A 19,698-nucleotide genomic window follows, 5' to 3' on the forward strand; every position below is an offset into this window, starting at 1 on the left:
CGTCGAAATAAATGTATAATGGAAAAGGGAGAGGAATAAGAGCAACGAAATCAGTAGGCTGGGAAATTCGGTGAAAAGGTGGAAAATTGATGAATAATTCTCTCTCGGCTCGTAAGAAATGTTTGAAAAACGTGAAATCTTGCTCAAGGGAGATGGTCAAGTAACAGATAAATACGGACAACGAAATACAGGTAAACGAATCTGTTAAGAAATGCAAATAGTAGAGTAATGGTATGTAATAGTAAAAATAGTTTTGTAATTATGTGTGTGACAAAGCAAAGTAATTTCTATTGACAAATGATTTCTTTAGCAAAGTAAAGCATCATCTAAAGTACTACAGTAAATTGCGATGTATACCAAAATGTAACTAATAAAAAGAATCCTATGTTGACTTTCACAACATAATAGGTAGAATTGAAAAAAAAGAAAACTGCGAAGTTTGTAATTCAATGATGAAGTAAGGCGTAACGATTTTATTAAAAAACGTTTTTCCAATAATAATGGTAGAAAGTTAATAACTATTTTCCAAATACTAAATTTAAAAAAACCATCGAAGTGTAAAACAGTGGTTACTAATACAGCATAGAACTTTCATCTAAGTGAATAACATCAACGTAGTCGATTAAACATCTCCTCAGATTGGACGGATTTTCTCTGGTTTCCTTTGGAACTTCACCAAATAAAAATATAAATGTCGTGTGGCTAGGGCCTCCCGTCGGGTAGACCGTTCGCAAGGTCCAAGTCCTTCGATTTGACGCCACTTCGGCGACTTGCGCGTCGATGGGCATGAAATGACGCTGACTAGTGCAACACAACACCCAGTCCCTGAGCGGAGAAAATCTCTGACCCAGCCGGGAAGCGAACCATGGCCCTTAGGATTGACATTCTGTCGCGCTGACCACTTTTTTGTTTGTTTACTTTTTAACGTTTCTTTGATATGTGTCCGTTGATTGTTACTGTCTTTCATAGCTGCTAAACACAATATAAAGGAGCTAAAGATGCCGTTCAACACATCCAAACGTAGAAAAAACCGCTCCTAACGCCGTCTAGATTTAAAGAATTCACTAGAAAAAGAAAGCAAATGAAACAGGACCCTGCAACGGCCCTGTTGGCGTGTATGCAGATTGGCTACTCGTTAAGTCAAATCTATATATTGTCCCCTGAATGCATTAGGCTTGAACGTTATTTCCTGAACGTTGAGCTATCTCCTCATTTCACTTCTCATACCTGGATACCTGGAACACCCCAAGGTCCGTGAACAACGAACCCAAGTAATGGGAAAAACATGTTCTACGAGTATTTCACGTGTAGCCGCAAGATTTCAAGTTGCTCTTGCACTACGTACCAGAAGTCTATGACGTTGTTGTCATCGGTGCGACACAAATAATACGTCACCATTCCCTATACCCAGTTTACGGCGTTTGTCCTGGCGGTGGGAAAGTATACTTTGTCCAGGAACAGTAGGTCGTCAGATTCGTACGCAGTAAAAGGGCCAGCATTTTACTCGTTAAAAGCCAACATTCGACTGCCGTGCAACAAACCAAACGGTGCTCGTCGGAATCGACGACCGTACAGGGGGGCATATTGGCTTGTCGGCCAGATGAATAGAGTGCAGTCGTTGACGGTTCGTGAATTTGCCGTTCACCACTACATACCACAATGCGCATACCTTTGTCAGGAGAGAGGGAAGATGGACCGCTCTCCTGCCGTAATATAAACGTCCTCGTAAAATTATCTGTTAAAAAATTCTGTTTCATGTCATAATATTGTAAATTATGCCGATACTCAGTGTTGATGTACGCATAAAGAAAAACACCAACCAGGTCCGAATTCAACTATAATCTTATCCCCACATTCCTGTATCAGTGAAAGATGATTAATATTCCCTCTGACATGAAATAGAAAACATAATTTGGTAATCTGAAAGAAAAAGAAAGAAAGGAAGACATTACCTGTAATGTAGAGAGTAGAATCACAATTTCGACAGCCTTACTTACCTGGTAAACAATTTCTGTCAATACATGGTTACGTTTTAGCGCGATAAACGATGACGTTCATCTCTGTTAGCGATCGTATACAATTCCGTTAGTGCTATGCATGCGTAATTTCAACTCTCTGTCGTTCTTCGCCTCCACCCGATTGTTATAAAATTTAAAACCGAAAATCTGGTCATTTTTAATTCACATTTTTTTTTAGTTTCTTTCTGTGGCTTAATCACCTCGACTCCCGCTAATATTAATATTTTTTGTTTCGCTGACTGCCCGTCGGGTCCTCAAGAATCCATGTAATTTACAATGAATAAACTGACAGTATTGTAATCAACTAACGTGGAAACATTAATTTCAACTGTTCCAGCATAAGTAGTCGTTCTAATTGCAGAAATGCTACATTCAAGGAACGAAGAAAATTACAGACTGGGCTCGTATTGACCTCAGCGGTCCTCAGTTCAGAAACTACACATAAATTTTGATGTACTGTAAATATAAAACTGAACAAAGCTTTCCTGGATTAAACTTACTTAGAGGGAGAAAGTCATGTGGTTTAGAAGGTTGGGTTGGGTTGTTGGGGGGAAGAGACCAAACAGCGAGGTCATCGGTCTCATCGGATTAGGGAAGGATGGGAAGGGAGTCGGCCGTGCCCTTTCAAAGGAACCATCGCGGCATTTGCCTGGAACGATTTAGGGAAATCAGAGAAAACCTATATCAGGATGGCCGGACGCGGAATTGAACCGTCGTCCTCCCGAATGCGAGTCCAGTGTACTAACCACTGCGCCACCTCGCTCGGTGTATGGTTTAGAAATAATAGTTTTGAAAACTAGGGAGATTTGTTTCCAGTTGCTTACGGGGTAATATTGACTTCAGTGGTACTAGGGTGGTAAAATGCGTACGTATATTTTCATTGAATAAATGCCGTTAATAACTGAAATCTAAATGTTAGTGTCTGTTAATTGGAAAATCATGTCATCAAATGGAATTAACAATTATTGTGCAACATGTGTTACTACCCGAAACCTTGTATACGAGGTCATAGATCATCTCCCATTCAGTCCCGATTTGGCCTCATCCGCCCTTCATCGAGTTCCAAACTCGAAGGAAACTTTCGAGAATTTCCCTTTGATAGTGATGAAGCAGCTGAGAATGGTTCTAATGGCTCTAAACACTATGGGACTTAACATCTGAGGTTATCACTCCCCTAGAAGCGGCGAAAGTAGAAGCAAGATGACAGCCTTTTCAGCTAAGTCAGACATTCTACACTGACGATATTAAGAAACTGTTATCGCGTTGGTATAAACAAGGTGCCTATGATGAGAAATAAACATATACACATAAATAATAAGGGTGTAGAATGTTACTTAAAATTTATTTTAATTAAAAAGATTTTTAAGTTTCCACATACAATAATTCGAAGACATTACATTTCGGCACGCCCTTGTATTTAAGTTTCAATCCAGAAGGGCTAGTAACTGAGGCGGTACAGGATCACTTATACTACATCGACAATGTTAACCCGCATCTTGGCGTGATATTTGACAGTCCACTTTGCCTTATTACTTGCCAGACACTATAGTCAGATATGCCACAGTTTGCTCTGGATTACGGATGTTTCAGGTATTAACCAGGCGAGGGAAGGACAAGCCAGGGCGTCAGTCGTAAGTTTTACCTGTGGCCGCCGGTGTCCTCGTGGCAGTCAATGTGTTAAGGCTGGAACTGAATCTTGGGATTATAGGAGGTCAGTGTGAGTAAAGGATGTAATGGATTTGATGTTATTAATAATAAGCCTATAGATAGGGAATATCTTCTGCAGTTTGAATATAACAGTTGACGTCATGAAACTACACATTTATTGCGTCAGTATACAACTATTACAGAAACAAGAGAAAGATGTTTGAGTAAACTAGCTAAGTTCTGACGCTCTTGCAGTTTCTTAGCTCCTCTGGAAACAGAAGTTGTCTTCAGTCAGCAGGACAGCCATTTAGATCTCAGTCTCTCGCAGACGAAATAGTCCCTTCAAGCTGAGGCCACAGAGTTGCAATACTCCTAGTGCCTGGGACAATCTGACAGGTGTGGTTCACACTGACTCCTTGGTTTCACCACGTAAACTGCAAAGAATGGAGATATGTATTATTAACAGTAGCATGTATGAAAATAACGTAGCACGTTTAAAATTACTAGTCATACGACAACGGTAAGTCTTCGCCTGTTTACATAGCATGTGACTAGATTATGTTATGGTCGTATAACAGTGATAATATGGGGTTCCGCCAGTATTTTTCTCGGTCCTACATTTTACAAATACATGCTTAATAGGCGGTGAATGTTATTACGAGTGGTTCAAATGGCTCTGACCACTATGGGACTTAACTTCTGAGGTCATCAGTCCCATAGAACTTAGAACTACTTAAACCTAATTAACCTAAGGACATCACACACATCCATGCCCGAGGCAGGGTTCGAACCTGCGACCGTAGCGGTCGCGCGGTTCCAGACTGACGCGCCTAGAACCGCTCGGTCACAAGGGCCGGCTAATAGGGAGTGCCCTAATAATGGCGCAACCGCCGTAATTGCTGATCAGCGTGCTATGTTACCGGATTCTTGTCCTTACTTGCACTATAGCAGACAGTTGGAAGTACACATGACGCCTGGCGCATTTCGCGAGTTTGAGGATGTCACTAGAACCAAGTTCCTCTAGGAGGGTAATGCTCCTGGAGTGCGAAGCATTCAATAAGCAACACATGTATCCTGTAACACGCCAAATGACGATAACCTCAGGTCCCTCAGTTTCGTATGCTGGGAACTGATCTGGCGATCTCTGAGTTTGTGATTTGGGGATTGGTGAGCACTGCCGGCCCCCAGCAACCGCACATTCAAAACACGTACTGTAGAAACAGTCTCGGCGGCAAAGTTGTGAACCCAGTATTATATATTTGGATATTACTGTTTTGCGTGAATTTCTTAGTTTGCTTATTCATTTGGTTATGAATAAAATCGGTTTTCACACCGAGGATACTATTAATTTCATGTAAGTTATCTTGCTTTGAGCTCCATAGCACATTTAACATCTCAGTTCACATTCCCAGGTTTGTATTTAATATAACACACACGCAAGTAAAGACTACCTACTTACCGCCTCCTACCCATCCACCAAATTTCTTCTTAGAAGCATTTAATATGAATACAACAACCCGAGATCGATAGACTCCAGTGACACCATAAACTGTAGAAATGAACGCTTCTGCATCACTGTAGTGCTTCCCCCTCTATTCCATGTGTATTTAGATACTCAGGAGATAACAGGAATGATCATTAGAGCACATAAGCTAAACAGATATAAAGTTCCTTTCCCAATGAAACTGTCAAAGGTGAACTTAATAACTGGAGCTACCTTAGACTCTCATTATAAATAAAACTTCGATGCTGTTTTAAGACAGTATCTGCTTAAAAATGTATCACTCTAACTGCTCCAAAACCAGTGACTTTGTGGGAAGCAAGTACTGCATACCATGTTAGCAGAAGTCAGGTACATTCAGATTACCAGCAGTGGCAAGTGACACGACCACAGAACTTCTTACAATACTACCAGCATTTCGTTCTGTTTCAGGGTGAAAGCTTCTCTATGTTTCCTGCTCAGTGATTCTTTATCGCCTCTTACAGTACTAAAACTTTTGAACCTGTTGACCCGTAAACCATTTATACAGGGTGTTATCAAAAGGTACGGCCAAACTTTCAGGAAAGATTCCTCTCACACAAATAAAGAAAAGATGTTATGTGGATATGTGTCCGGATACGCTTAATTTCCATGTTGGAGCCCATTTTAGTTTCGTCAGTATGTACTGTATTTCCTCGATTCACCGCCAGTTGGCCCAATTGAAGGAAGGTAATGTTGACTTCGGTGCTTGTGTAGACATGCGACTCATTGCTCTACAGTACTAGCATCAAGAACATCAGTACCTAGCAACAACAGGTTAGTGTTCATCACGAACGTGGTTTTGCAGTCCGTGCAATGTTTACAAATGCGGAGTTGGCAGATGCCCATTTGATGTATGGATTAGCAGGGGGCAATAGCCGTGGCGCGGTACGTTTGTATCGAGACAGATTTCCAGAACGAAGGTGTCCCGACAGGAAGACGTTCGAAGCATTTGATCGGCCTCTTAGGGAGCACGGAACATTCCAGCCTATGACTCGCGACTGGGGAACACCTAGAACGACGAGGACACCTGTTATGGACGAGGCAATTCTTCGTGCAGTTGACGATAACCCTAATGTCAGTGTCAGAGAAGTTGCCGCTGTACAAGGTAACGTTGACCACGTCACTGTATGGAGAGTGCTTCGGGAGAACCAGTTGTTTCCGTACCATGTACAGCGTGTGCAGGCACTAACAGCAGCTGATTGGCCTCCACTGGTACACTTCTGTGAATGGTTCATCCAATAATGTGTCAATCCTCATTTCAGTGCAAACGTTCTCTTTACGTATGAGGCTTCATTCCAATGTGACCAAATTGTAAATTTTCACAATCAACATGTGTGGGCTGATGAGAATCCGTACTCAATTGTGCAATCACGTCATCAACACAGATTTTCTGTGAACGTTTGGGCAGGCATTGTTGGTGATGTAAGTCTTCAGGCTTTCCCGGCGATATCTTGACATGTGGAAAAATCGGGTCTACAGCCGGATGTTTGTGTCACTCTGGCACAATATTTTGGCCACGTAACTCGTTGCCTTCTTCACCTGCTGCTTTCATCTGTTACTTTCCCCTCTTTGGGGAAGTGTGAGGGGGAGTTTGTAGCCTTTCGGCTTTTACTCTCCTGTGTACACGCGTGTGTGATTTTTCTATATATTTTTGGTGTCTGTGATATGTGATGAATTGTTGTGAATGTATCTGGTACTTGCCTGAGGTAGGCGAGATGATTGGTGTTATATGGGAAGGAACTGGACTAGGGGTTGGGTATTGGGATTTTCTCTTCGACTTAATCGTCAAAGATCGTCATAGGGCGCTTGTGCCTATCGCGGGACATGTCATACCGACCTAGGGAGTGGATGAGTGCATTTCCGGATCTGGAGGAACCTTCATAGAAGGCCCTTGCCAGATCCTTGAAACGCTCTCTCAGGAGTGGGATTTCGGCTGCGGCGTGCAGGTCGTCTGTGGGGAATCCAATGTTACTGACAACAGGTCGAAGAGCGACCCCCTCTTTGTGGACCTTGGGGAGTCCATAGAGTCTGGGTGGTACAGGTGCTTTGGGATGAAGCTTCTTGGTGACCTGCAGCGACATACCTCACTGCACAATACCTGAAGAAGATATTGGCACCATATGTGGGCAAATGTGCACACCACATTCGGAACTCGGAGGAATTCCTACTACGGCTAAGGCAGCTACACATCGTGGACTCTGACATCATGCTCAGTTTCGTGTAGTGTCGCTCTTCACATGAGTGCCACTCACCAATTCAATCAATATCATTGGAGAGAAGTTCGATGGTGCTCTGCTCGACCTGTTCAAACATGTACTGACCTCAACATATTTTCTTTATGGGGGTCAATTTTAAGAGCAAGCGGAAGGAGTGGCAATGGGCAGCCCTTTATCACCAGTGGTAGCCAACCTTTTCATGGAAAGGTACGAAGAGGAAGCACTTGCAACAGCCACTTACCAACCCAAGTGCTTTCTCAGGTATATCGATGACACTTTTGTCATTTGGCCCCATGGTAGGGAGAAGCTAGATGACTTTTTGGAACATCCAAATTCAAGCCACCCAAGTATAAGATTTACTATGGAGCTAGAGAAGAATGGACAACTCCCATTCTTGGATGTCTTGGTCAAGAGGAAGGCAGATGGCACTTTGGGGCACAGTGTGTATCGTAAGCCCACCCACACTGACTTATACCTTCAAGCCAGTAGCTGCCACCACCTGGCACAGAAGAATGGAGTCTTGAAAATATTAGTTCACAGGGCTCGAGCTCTGTCAGATACGGAAAGTCTGGCCACAGAGGTAGAACATCTACAGCTGGTGTTCCGCAGAAATGGATACTCCTCCACAGATATCCAAAGGGCACTTCGTACTACCAGTCAACCACAGGGTACACAAGAGGGGACAGAGGAGGTGAAGAAAGTGGCATACCTGCCATATACTGGACCTATTTCTGCAAAGATCAGCAGAATTCTTTCAAAATATGATATAAAGAGTATCTTCTGTCCACCCTCCAAAATTGGGACCATGCTAGGGAGTGTGAAGGACGACCTGGGGCTACGTAAACCAGGCTTTTACAACATCCCGTGCCAGTGCGGAAAGTCATACATTGGCCAGACAACGAGGATGGTCGACGTCAGGTGCAAAGAACACCAGAGGCACACCAGACTCGGACAGGCAGCAAAATATGCCATAGCGGAGCACTGTCTGGAGCTCGGCCACTCAATGGACTACAAAAACACCAAAATTGTGACACAGATGCCAAGATTTTGGGGCAGTGTCATAAAGGAGGCCATCGAGATCAAGGTCCCTGACAACCTAATAAAAGGAGACAGCGGTTACCAGGTTAGCTCGGCGTGGAGTCCGGCTCTGGAGCTTATTAGGGCTCAACATAATGAACCAACAAGCTCCTCAAGAAGTAGTAACACTGCAGGAGTAGCGCCAGGCGGGTGCAGACCGCGAACGCAACTCCCGACGCAGGACGGGTCTCTAACAGCCGCCACGATCGCAGATGATGGACGAGCGGAGCATGGACGACCGTCGGAGCACCAGGGAAGTGTCAACACCGCAGGATCAGCGCCAGGCGGACGCGGACCGCGAATGGAGCGCCCAACAAAGGACAGGCCTCAGAGAGCTGCCACAGTTGGAGACCAAGTCGGGCGCGGACGTCTGAGGGAGCACCGGGGAAGAAACAACACCTTACAAGCAGCGCCAGGCGGGCGCGACTGCGAACAGAGCCCCCGACGCTAGACGGGCCTCATACAGCTGCCACAACTGCAGATGGTGGACTAGGCGGGCGCGGACGTCCGTCGGCGCACCAGGGAAGTGCCAACACCTTGGGAGCAGCGCCAAGCGGGCGTGGTCAATGAACGGAACGCCACATGCGGGTCTGGCCCCAGACAACTGCCACGATCACAGATGGTGGACGAGCCGGGCGCGGACGTCCGTGGGAGCACCAGGGAGGGGTTAAAACCTCAGGAGCAGCTCCTGGCGGGCGCGGACCGCGAACGGAACGCCCGACACAGGACAGGCCTCAGAGAGCTGCCATAGATGGCGCCCAAGTCGGGCGCGGACGTCCGAAGGAACAACACATTACAAGCAGTGCCAGGCGGGCGCGGACGGCAAAGAGAGCACCCAGCGCCCTCTGGACATAAATACTGGACAAGATCCTCCAACACGACAGTCTCAGGTAGCACCTGAAGAAGGCAACGAGTTACGTGGCCGAAATATTGTGCCAGAGCGACACAAACATCCGGCAGTAGACACGATTTTTCCACTATGTTGATGATGTCTTGATTGGGCCCATATTCTTCACCTACGATCAATGGAGCACGTTACCATGATTTCGTACGGGATACTCTACCTGTGCTGCTAGAACATGTGCCTTTACAAGTACGATACAACATGTGGTTCATGCACGATGGAGCTCCTGCACATTCCAGTCGAAGTGTTTGTACGCTTCTCAACAACAGATTCGGTGACCGATGGATTGGTTGAGGCGGACCAATTCCATGGCCTCCCCGCTCTCCTGACCTCAACCCTCTTGACTTTCATTTATGGGGGCAATTGAAAGCTCTTGTCTACGCAACGCCGGTACCAAATGTAGAGACTCTTCGTGCTCGTATTGTGGACGGCTGTGATACAATACGCCATTCTCCAGGGCTGCATCAGTGCATCAGGGATTCCATGCGACGGAGGGTGGATGCATGTATCCTCGCTAACGGAGGACATTTTGAACATTTCCTGTAACAAAGTGTTTGAAGTCACGCTGGTACGTTCTGGTGCTGTGTGTTTCCATTCCATGATAATTCTGATTTGAAGAGAAGTAATAAAATGAACTCTAACATGGAAAGTAAGCGTTTCCGGACACATGTCCACATAACATATTTTCTTTCTTTGTGTGTGAGGAATGTTTCCTGAAAGTTTGGCTGAACGTTTTTGTAACACCATGTATAAATGATTATCGAAGTGTTGGAATATATGAGCTCTCGCTTGGCTGAAATAACACTGTGGGATCGCTGGCAATGAAGATGTTGACCACTTAGGCAAAGAGGCTGTGTGACGAAAATTTCCAAAAAAAATGGCTCTGAGCATTATGGGACACAACTGCTGAGGTCATTAGTCCCCTAGAACTTAGAACTAGTTAAACCTAACTAACCTAAGGACATCACAAACATCCATGCCCGAGGCAGGATTCGAACCTGCGACCGTAGCGGTCTTGCGGCTCCAGACAGCAGCGCCTTTAACTGCACGACCATTTCGGCCGGCGGAAATTTCCACCTGGACTACAATCTCCAGTACGGATCACCGACATGTCCTACACAGTAAGTGTAAATTACATTCGGTGGTGAGCTTGCCTTCAGTGAATGCCAGACTGTCGCATAACCATTGCCACTCTGCTTGACTCATCTGAACACTTGTACGCTATTGCACATTTTCAAAAATGGTTCAAATGGCTTTGAGCACTATGTGACTTAACTTCTGTGGTCATCAGTCCTCTAGAACTTAGAACTACTTAAACCTAACTAACCTAAGGACACCACACACATCCATGCACGAGGCAGGATTCGAACCGGCGACCGCAGCGGTCCCGCGTTTCCAGACTGTAGCGCCTAGAACCGCTCGGCCACGCACATTTTCAAACACGATAACGTTTATGTACAATTTGTACGGTGCCATAGTACTTTTTTTTACGATTTCGTCTTCCATAGTTGTATTTGATCACGAACGGTACCTGCTCAATGCCCTCAATACGTTGCGACTGTCTGTCCAGTGTTCTGTGTCTGTAGCTGTGATTGCTTTACGACGGAGGTTACTGAGATCGATAAGCAAATAAGCTGAAGCGTCCTGGTATTTCAAGAAGCGTCGCATTGAATATTAATACCACTTACAGAGAAAGCATTATCTGTTAGGGTCTTGCTTATAAAAAAAACTTTCTGCTTCTCTCAGTTGAGAGTTCTCATACTGCTATCCGTTTTTGATCATGTATGTTTTACTCGCTTTGCATATCGCTAAAAATGGTAGTAGTTTTGTCTTCAGTTACACAGCTACATTATGTTAAAGGGAAGATGGAGCAGGACTGCCAGATTAGTGACGTAAGACACATATCTTGAAGGGCAGATTCTTCTACTTTGAGGGAGTAGTGCCATCCCAAAGGGAGAATGGCGACCTCCTAGGGGAATGGTAGCTACTTATGGCAATGGTACTCACTTAGCACTTAGTAGAGGGTGATGATGCATTATGTCCCAGGTGTGTCTGTGAGTATTGACGAAAAACAAGAAACAGGGAATAGTTAAACATTTTCGCAAAAAGATGTGAGAGGCGACAGTCAATAGCTACAAGAGTGTGAACAAATACATGCGTGACATGAATTTAATGAGGAAAATTAAATGACGAGACAATAAAGAGGGTAATTTAATGAGAAATTTGTTACAATTTCAGGAAAAATTGATTGCTAATGACGTGAGTACTTAAGGCGTAGTTATTATATTCGACACTGAAATACACAGGTGTGTGTGTGTGTGTGTGTGTGTGTGTGTGTGTGTGTCTGTGTGCGTGTGTGTGTGTGTTTTGATGCTAAGAGTTTCCATCGTTTCGTAACTTACATAAGTAGCAATTAACTGGCACAGTTGAAAATTTCAAAGATTCTGTGAGGTTTGTGGCCCTCGTATTCTATTCAAAGTAATAATGTGTGTCCAAAATGAGCCTATGTGGTTGTCACAGTGTATGCTCCATGTCTTTCTGTGCTGCAAGTCAAAATCCGACTCTTTCCATCGGTGCTTGAACCAATAATATCGGGGTGTGGGCGTGGGTATCCGAGGGTTCACGAGATGGGTGCTAGCAATCATCGCCAGTCATCAGTTGCTGTATTTTCTGTGTGTGCTTCAACCACAAACATTGGGCTGCAGAGGTGGCACATTTTGTGACACAAGAGACGGAGATATTCACTTAACGGCGTGCGGCGTGTACTGCGAGGTACACACAACCTAATTTTATCGCAGAAAGAATGACTATAAGGTGTATTTACGCCTTGTAATGGTAGAAGTTGATGGAGTTCGAGAAAAAATAGTCTGAGTCCAAGCTAGGAAATGCATCGCTGAGTGGTTGGACGGGCAGTTTGCCAGTAGATCTTGCGCCATTAGACGGCCTCACACATTCTCCTAGCTGTTGACATTGGCAGACACTCTTTTAAAAGTCGCCTCTGTGTCCGTAGTACTTTGTCACTAGAAAGACGTCGTCTCGTTAAAAACAACATAGATGTCTTTATGAAGGCCACTAGCAGCGCATTTGAGCTCTTTAAGACAGACATCAGCTGTATTATGCTGTTATGTTACAAGTAATAATCGAAACCTGTGGTGTCGGTGTTAGCCTGTTGTTCAGTTACATTACAAGTCCTCAGAATTACATAGGGTATTTTTTTTTCCACCGTGTGCAAACTCTTGGGATTGATCGATGAGAGTATACGGACCAAAAAGGTCTAATTAACTTATTTTCGGTGATGCATGGTTCCCATGATAAAGACCATTAATTCAATCATATATTGTTACAGAGACTGCGGTCTAATACTCGCTGTAACACGTAGCCACACTTACAGTATGCATGGTTCAAATGGACCTCAGTACTATGGGACTTAACTTCTGAGGTCATCAGTCACCTACATCTTAGAACTACTTAAACCTAACTAACCTAAGGACATCACACACATCAATGCCCGAGGCAGGATTCGAATTCCGTAGCAGCAGCGCGGTTCCCGACTGAAGCGCCTAGAACCGTTCGGCCACAGCGGCCGGCGCTGGTACTGTTCCTCATACGTCATGTCTTAGCACACTCTCCTGTCATAGTAATTGGTAATTCTGTGACCGATTTACTTCTGTTGCTGACTCACCTTATAGTTGACGTGATACAGCGTTGGACACAATGGCTTCTTACTCGAATCGAGAACATGCCGACTTGGTATTTACTAACGGAAAGGCAAGTAACAACGGCCGGCGGCCAGAAAGGTAGAATCACGAGACCTATTCCTGCCGACAACAAGCACAGTATTCTGTGTTTGCAAAAGTGTTTCGCCGTTAGTCTGAGACAGGGTCGTTTCAGGAAGCACGAAATCATGAAAGACGTTCCAGAAATTTACGGATATCAGACTTGGAGGAAAATGTGGTTAACACCATGGAGGGTGACCGCCGTGTCAGTACCAGGCAGTGGGCCCCCCAGTACAGCACAAGCCATAACAACTGTTACTATTAAAACGTACAGCGTGTGCAGGGCTTACTAACAGCAGACATTCCACATCGGGGGGGCTGTTTTGTAACTGGTTCCTTCACCAGGCAACAACGATTCCGGTATTTGTGTCATGCATCCTGTTCACAGATGAGGCTACCTTTACACGGAGTGGTATGTTCAACTTCCATAATAGTCATCTGTTGGGCTGTATGCATAACCCCCATGGAATAGTGATAGCGAATCATCAGCATCGATGCAGCTGAGATTTGCTGGCCGGGATAACTGGCGCCCAATAGGCCGGAGCAATCGTCTTTTCTTGTGGGTCACTTCACCCCCCTTTGCTGGAAGAATTTCCTTTGATGATAAGAAGCGTTATGTGGCTGCCACATGATCGCGTTCCAGCTCACTTAACCGTTAACCTCTGGACGCATCTCAGTCGTGTCTTCCCTGGTCGATGGATCGGTCGAAGTGTTCCTGGTGCATGGCCTGCCCGTTCACCGGATACCAACCAGTGCGATTTCTGGTTATGGGACCATCTGAAAAGTATTGTGCATGCAGAGCCCCTTCCAGACGCGGAGACTCTGGAACAGCGTATTCATGGTGCCTTTGACACTGTTTGGATGCAGCCATGGTACAGCGCGTTTTAGACCGCAGTTCAGTAACAATATATGAATAAAAGATCATTAGCAACGAAACCACTGCCGGATCAAAGTTCGTTAGACCTTTTTTGTTCAGTATCCGCTCATCGATCAATCCCTGAAGTTCGTACGCGATGGAAAAAATCGCCCTGTGCATACACCGAATGAATCCGGTACCTTTATCCATGACTGAGAATGCCAAGGGTGAAGAGAGCAAGATGACCAAAATGTCAATGGTTTTGACAGAGACCAAAAGTTTGTAGTGGTGATTCCTTTCATTTTCCCCAACTCTAGAAGATTCACATTTTGTTAGAGTTTGAAGAATTATTCTCTTGAAATTGAGCCAGTGTTACGCTTTACGATCCCTGTCGAAGTTAATGGACTTCACCTCTGTGCGAGATACGACGCTACCTTGTGTTTGTTAATCGGCCAAATATTATTGTATCTCTGAGTGGGGGCATTTCTGTCGGCTAGTCGCCAGTTTTTATCGTGATACTTCGCGGGAACACCATGAACAGCTTGATAGTATAAGCATAGGTGACCTGAAAGCTTCGATGGCAGGTGCGTTTTCCTTAACCACTGTACCTGATAAATGCAATGTCTCAGCTTGCTTCCAACAGTGGCCACGAAAAGCAAAGCGCAATAATATCGTCGTTGTGTATTAACAAATTTACTATACATGTAGATTTTACGGTTTGTTTTGTAAACATGTCTATCTACATATTCATTATTGCTACAACTACATCATTAACGTTAAGACGATGATAAAGCTGCACAATTGCACACTTTTTTTGTTTGTCTTCGCGTGCTGTCTACGACGCTTTTACAGAAATGTTTTAGACTTATTTAGCAAGTTGCTTGTATTATTAACACGTTTTGCACGGTTTAAATACACCACACAACTTTGAAGGACCGTACGCTTGAGCTAAAGCCTTCTTCTGAACTTACTACAACAGGTAATCAGAAAGCCATTAGAAGGATATACTTAAAATTTTTATCTTTTATGTAAAAGTGAAGTATGAAGTCTAGTATGAAGTATGAACTAGTATGAAGACTACGCTACTTCCCCCTCCTTCTTTCTCGATGTTTTGGTCTGGCGTAACAAACGTGCTTTTACGACGTTCTTTATTCAACCTTCACGGGCTCCTAATTGAAATGTGAGGCATATTGCTATTTATAAACGCCTCAGATTCGGGATAATTTTTGCACTGCTTATACGGTTGATTACTAGAACGGTGTATCATCGTCTGTAAGTAGCATACATTTCGGTCTGATGGTAGATTGTAGATGTCTGTCACTAGGACAGTGAATGAGTGAGTGCACTAATTTAATGCCAACATGATCTTTTTGACAAGGTGTAAACCAGTACGTTCACTTACCATTCCCCAATTCATCTAATTCTTCGTCTCTACGTCAACGCATCGCTAAATTTAAAACTTTACTAATATTGTAAGCCTGTTTCTACTTGTCCCTAAGCGTGTGACGGGTATTGTTTATATACACTAATTGCGTTGTCGGCCTTCTACAGGGTACGACGAAAAGGGTGCCTTGCCTACAATTTTAGAGTGTTTAACTTAGTATAGGTTTGTGTACAATGCTGCAAACACATTCACTGTGGAAATTAACCAAACGCTATGTACCACGTCACTCGTGGCAACTTCCGTCGCCTGTTAAAATATGTTGTGTTAAATTTTGAAACTTGACGTCGCGTTACACAACATAACACTCATAAATGAATTCAAAGGTGTGTAGAAGTGTATAAGATTTAAATAATGCAGCAGATTTAAGGGGAACGCAGATTACTCCAAAAAGTGAATTAAATACGCGCAGCACATTGCTGTGAATGGTTTTGGTGGAGATTCATGAGGAGTTGCACTTTCGTGAAGTGGAGATTCTTGCGTTGCGCACTGTGACGTAAGGGTAGCCACTCTTCCTTGATAATTTGATTTCACTCATATTTTCACATTCACTGTGGAACCCTTCCCGAAATGTTATACTCAACAATCTGATTTTAACTTATCAATTTTCAATGGAGAACTGCGTGTTGTTTAAAGTAATTTACCTTTTCGTAGCTGGTGGTAGCAAGAATAGAGCTTCAACACATTAACATACAAGTAGAATTTGTTGTCTGACTCGACACAAGATTCATGAACAGTTGTAATTTCGTGAAGTGGAGATTCTTGCTTTGCGCACTGTGATGTAAGGGTAGCCACTTATCCTTGATTATTTGATTTCACTCGTATTTTCACATTCACTGTTGAACCCTTCGCGTAATGTTATACTCAACAATCTGATTTTAACTTGTCAATTTTGAATAGAGTGCACCGTGTTGTTTAAAGTTATTTACCTTTCCGTAGCTGGTTGTAGCAAGAATAGAGCTTCAACACATTAACATACAAGTAGAAGTTGTTGTCTGACTCTACACAAATGGTATCGTCATCTCCCGTGTACGATGACTTCGCCAAAAATGTTCTCTCCGCTGTGATGTTGCTGATGGTTAGATTGTCACTCGAAATGGTGACGGTGGTAGACTCTTCTGGTTGCCCGTGGACCTCCGCCACTGCTACCAGCGCTGTAAAAATCGATGAACATAATTACAGGCCGCTATTTCGTCAAATGGCTGTTAGTGCTACTCTACCACTTAGCACTGAAACACTACAGTATGCTATGTATGTACCAGCTGCTAGAATAACTATACTGAGGTGTAGTGCAACTCTACTGACACGTAGCACGAACTCTGCCACTTGCTAACATATCTCCATTGTGTGGTAAAGATACTGATGTTGTCTGGTAGTGTGAATCTGAGAATGATGTTCTTTAAGACGTACATGAAAACCACCCCACTACAATCAGGGAAGTTACAGTAAGAGAATAACGGATCTTTGTTCCATTTATATAGAATATCTGAAGACGTACTGTACCGCAACACGAACAGCATGCACGCTTTGGTGCAAATAACACAGACTTAGTTATGAAAAGAATTACAGAGCCTGGCTAACTGAAGCAGTGAATAATAAAATCAATTGACTGCCTTGGTTAGACTTCTTTTGCCCAGTGAATTGTTCTCAAGCAGCAGGATATAATTGAAAGTACGTATAAGAAAATCTGTTACCTGCTTCATCTCTAGTATATTCGTTCGTCTAATTCATTCGCAGTGTCACATAGCGCATATGCTGGCGAGCTTCTCAGCCACCCAAAGACATTTTAACCTGGGAGTTAAACGCTTTGACTTCGCTGAGAGGCCGACACTTGTACATGCGACTAAGCCACATTCGGTAGCCACTTGGCTGCCGGCGAGCTAGCGGCTAGTGACAGGATATCGGTGGTTTCCTTCCATGCGTGGAACGGGTGAGCTGAGAGCTAAATTATGCGGAAGGCAGGCGATATTACCTGTAAAATCACTATCTCTATGTATCTTTAACACTGAAGAAAAATTACAATGTTTTACATATTTTCATTTATGTAAACCTGCCAGATCACCATATTCTCCGCACCTACACCGTACATGACTGCAGGATGACGTTCTCCATGCCTTACCTTCGGTAAACTGGTGACATACGTAATATGAATCGCACACTGATCGTGTATATGTGGTCTTGTAAACCAGACCACATCTCTCACAACTGTATAATGTAAGTAGTCATTAGGTGCAGGATTTCTTTCTGGCAGAAGGGGAACTTGTTGTGACATCACAGCTACGACGCTTGGACTTATTGTGATATTGTCGACTTCGACAGTTAGTTCCACTGAATTTGTGATGTGAATGAGTTCGCCTTATTGGATCTACAATTTTAGGTTATGATGCCATAGTGTTTGCCATACTGGACTTCATGTATCTGAGTGAACCCGGAGGATAACTACTCTTGACTTTCATTGACTGTAGATGGACAGGGTAGGGGAATGTAATCGTGGGATCGTAAAATGTCCGATAAGAGTCAAATAATCCTTGCCCAGAGGTGTAGCTTGGTATGACTCAGAGGAGAGGGTGAGAAGCTCTTTGAGCATCTATTGCTGAGGTGACAAGTGCTGAAGGGGCGCTCACAAATCATCCCTTTCTTCTGGGTGACGGGTGGGGCAGTGCGTCTAAAATGATATGGTCCCCGATACTGATGACGTAGATGATGTGAAAAGTGGGATATAACTGGTACTGCATCACAACTAATTTGTAATTATTATTAACATTATCACATCTACTCATTATTACATGAATTCTGATATGTTGAACTCTGTAGTGAACTATAATTATTTACGAACTGAGGAGTATTTTGTGTTTAGTCGATGACAGGAGACTATGTGTTCCACTGACCATTGCCCTTTAATAAATAAATAGGAATTTACGAACTCTAAAGTACAGAACCATGCAAACTTTTGGGGATTGGATAATGTTTGTAATTTGGTTTCATGGTTAAGCACTACTTGAAGGATCCCCGTGTAGCTATTTAACTGACCGGCTAAATTATCATTTCGTTGTAGTATAAGCGTTTTTAAGTATGCTACATCAGTTATTCAGGAGACTAACGTTCTTTCACCATGTTTAAATATTTATTTTAATACATTTTGTATTTGTTTTAAATTCACGTTAATCGGTGATGCATAGGTAAATTTCGCAAATATATTTTTTATGGAGCTTAGCTAACGGTAAAAAATTAAGGATGTACGGCTCGACCCTAGAATATCGACCCAATATTCCAAACTTGTTCACTGTCTAGTCGAATCTCATGGGTTATTTTAATTACAGGGAATTAGAACCATTACATCGGAGCATATTCTGGGTGATCAAAAAGTCAGTATAAATTTTAAAACTGAATAAATCACGGAATAATGTGGATAGAGAGGTTCAAATTGACACACATGCTTGGAATGACATGGGGTTTTATTAGAACCAAAAAAATACAAACTTTCAAAAAATGTCCGACAGATGACGCTTCATCTGATCAGAATAGCAATATTTACCGCAACAAAGTAAGACAAAGCAAAGATGATGTTCTTTACAGGAAATGCTCAATATATCCACCATCATTCCTCAACAATAGCTGTAGTCGAGGAATAATGTTTTGAACAGCACTGTAAAGCATGTCCGCAGTTATCGTGAGGCAATGGCGTCGGATGTTGTCTTTCAGCATCCCTAGAGATGTCGGTCGATCACGATACACTTGCAACTTCAGGTAACCCCAGAGCCAATAATCGCACGGACTGAGGTCTGGGGACCTGGGAGGTCAAGCATGACGAAAGTGGCGGCTGAGCAGATGAGCATCACCAAACGACACGCGCAAGAGATCTCTAGCAATATGAGGTGTCTTTTTTTTTGTTCTAATAAAACCCCATGTCATTCCAAGCACGTGTGTCAATTTTTACCTCTCTATCTACATTATTCGGTGGTTTATTAAGTTTTCAAATTTATACTGACTTTTTGATCACCCGGTACGTCACTCTAGTCTTCATTAACTTGACCTATCATACAATAGTGGCGTGCACCACAGAGTCCCCATGGCCAAGGCGAATCTCGCAGATGAAATCCGTTCGACGAAAGTAGAATACTATTGTCACTGCGACTGGGAGTGTGAATCTCAAGCGAATTACCGCCTGCATCGCCTGAACTAGCAACAAACGACACTTCCTCACCAGTAGAGAAAGTCTTTCGTAAGCTTCTTGGCTGAAT

The 19,698-nt window shown here is 43.6% G+C and overlaps 1 protein-coding gene across 7 annotated transcripts in view; it reads right to left on the reverse strand.

Annotated features, from left to right (window-relative positions):
* The window catches only part of LOC126457693 (uncharacterized), a 294,532-nt gene that overhangs the window by 263,946 nt on the left and 10,888 nt on the right, over nucleotides 1-19,698 (reverse strand). The window contains exons 2-3 of one of the 7 annotated variants that reach the window (XM_050094223.1): nucleotides 16,387-16,611; nucleotides 4,036-4,099 (exon numbers count right to left, since the gene is read on the reverse strand). The exons of 3 other annotated variants lie outside the window; for them this stretch is intronic. In XM_050094223.1, the coding sequence (XP_049950180.1) occupies nucleotides 4,038-4,099; nucleotides 16,387-16,611 (287 nt within the window). In that variant the 3' untranslated portion in view covers nucleotides 4,036-4,037. 3 more of the 7 variants (XR_007585507.1, XM_050094224.1, XR_007585506.1) reach the window with 3 other exon arrangements.

This window comes from Schistocerca serialis, chromosome 2 (assembly GCF_023864345.2).
Source record: "Schistocerca serialis cubense isolate TAMUIC-IGC-003099 chromosome 2, iqSchSeri2.2, whole genome shotgun sequence".
NCBI classification, from domain to species: Eukaryota; Metazoa; Arthropoda; class Insecta; order Orthoptera; family Acrididae; genus Schistocerca; species Schistocerca serialis.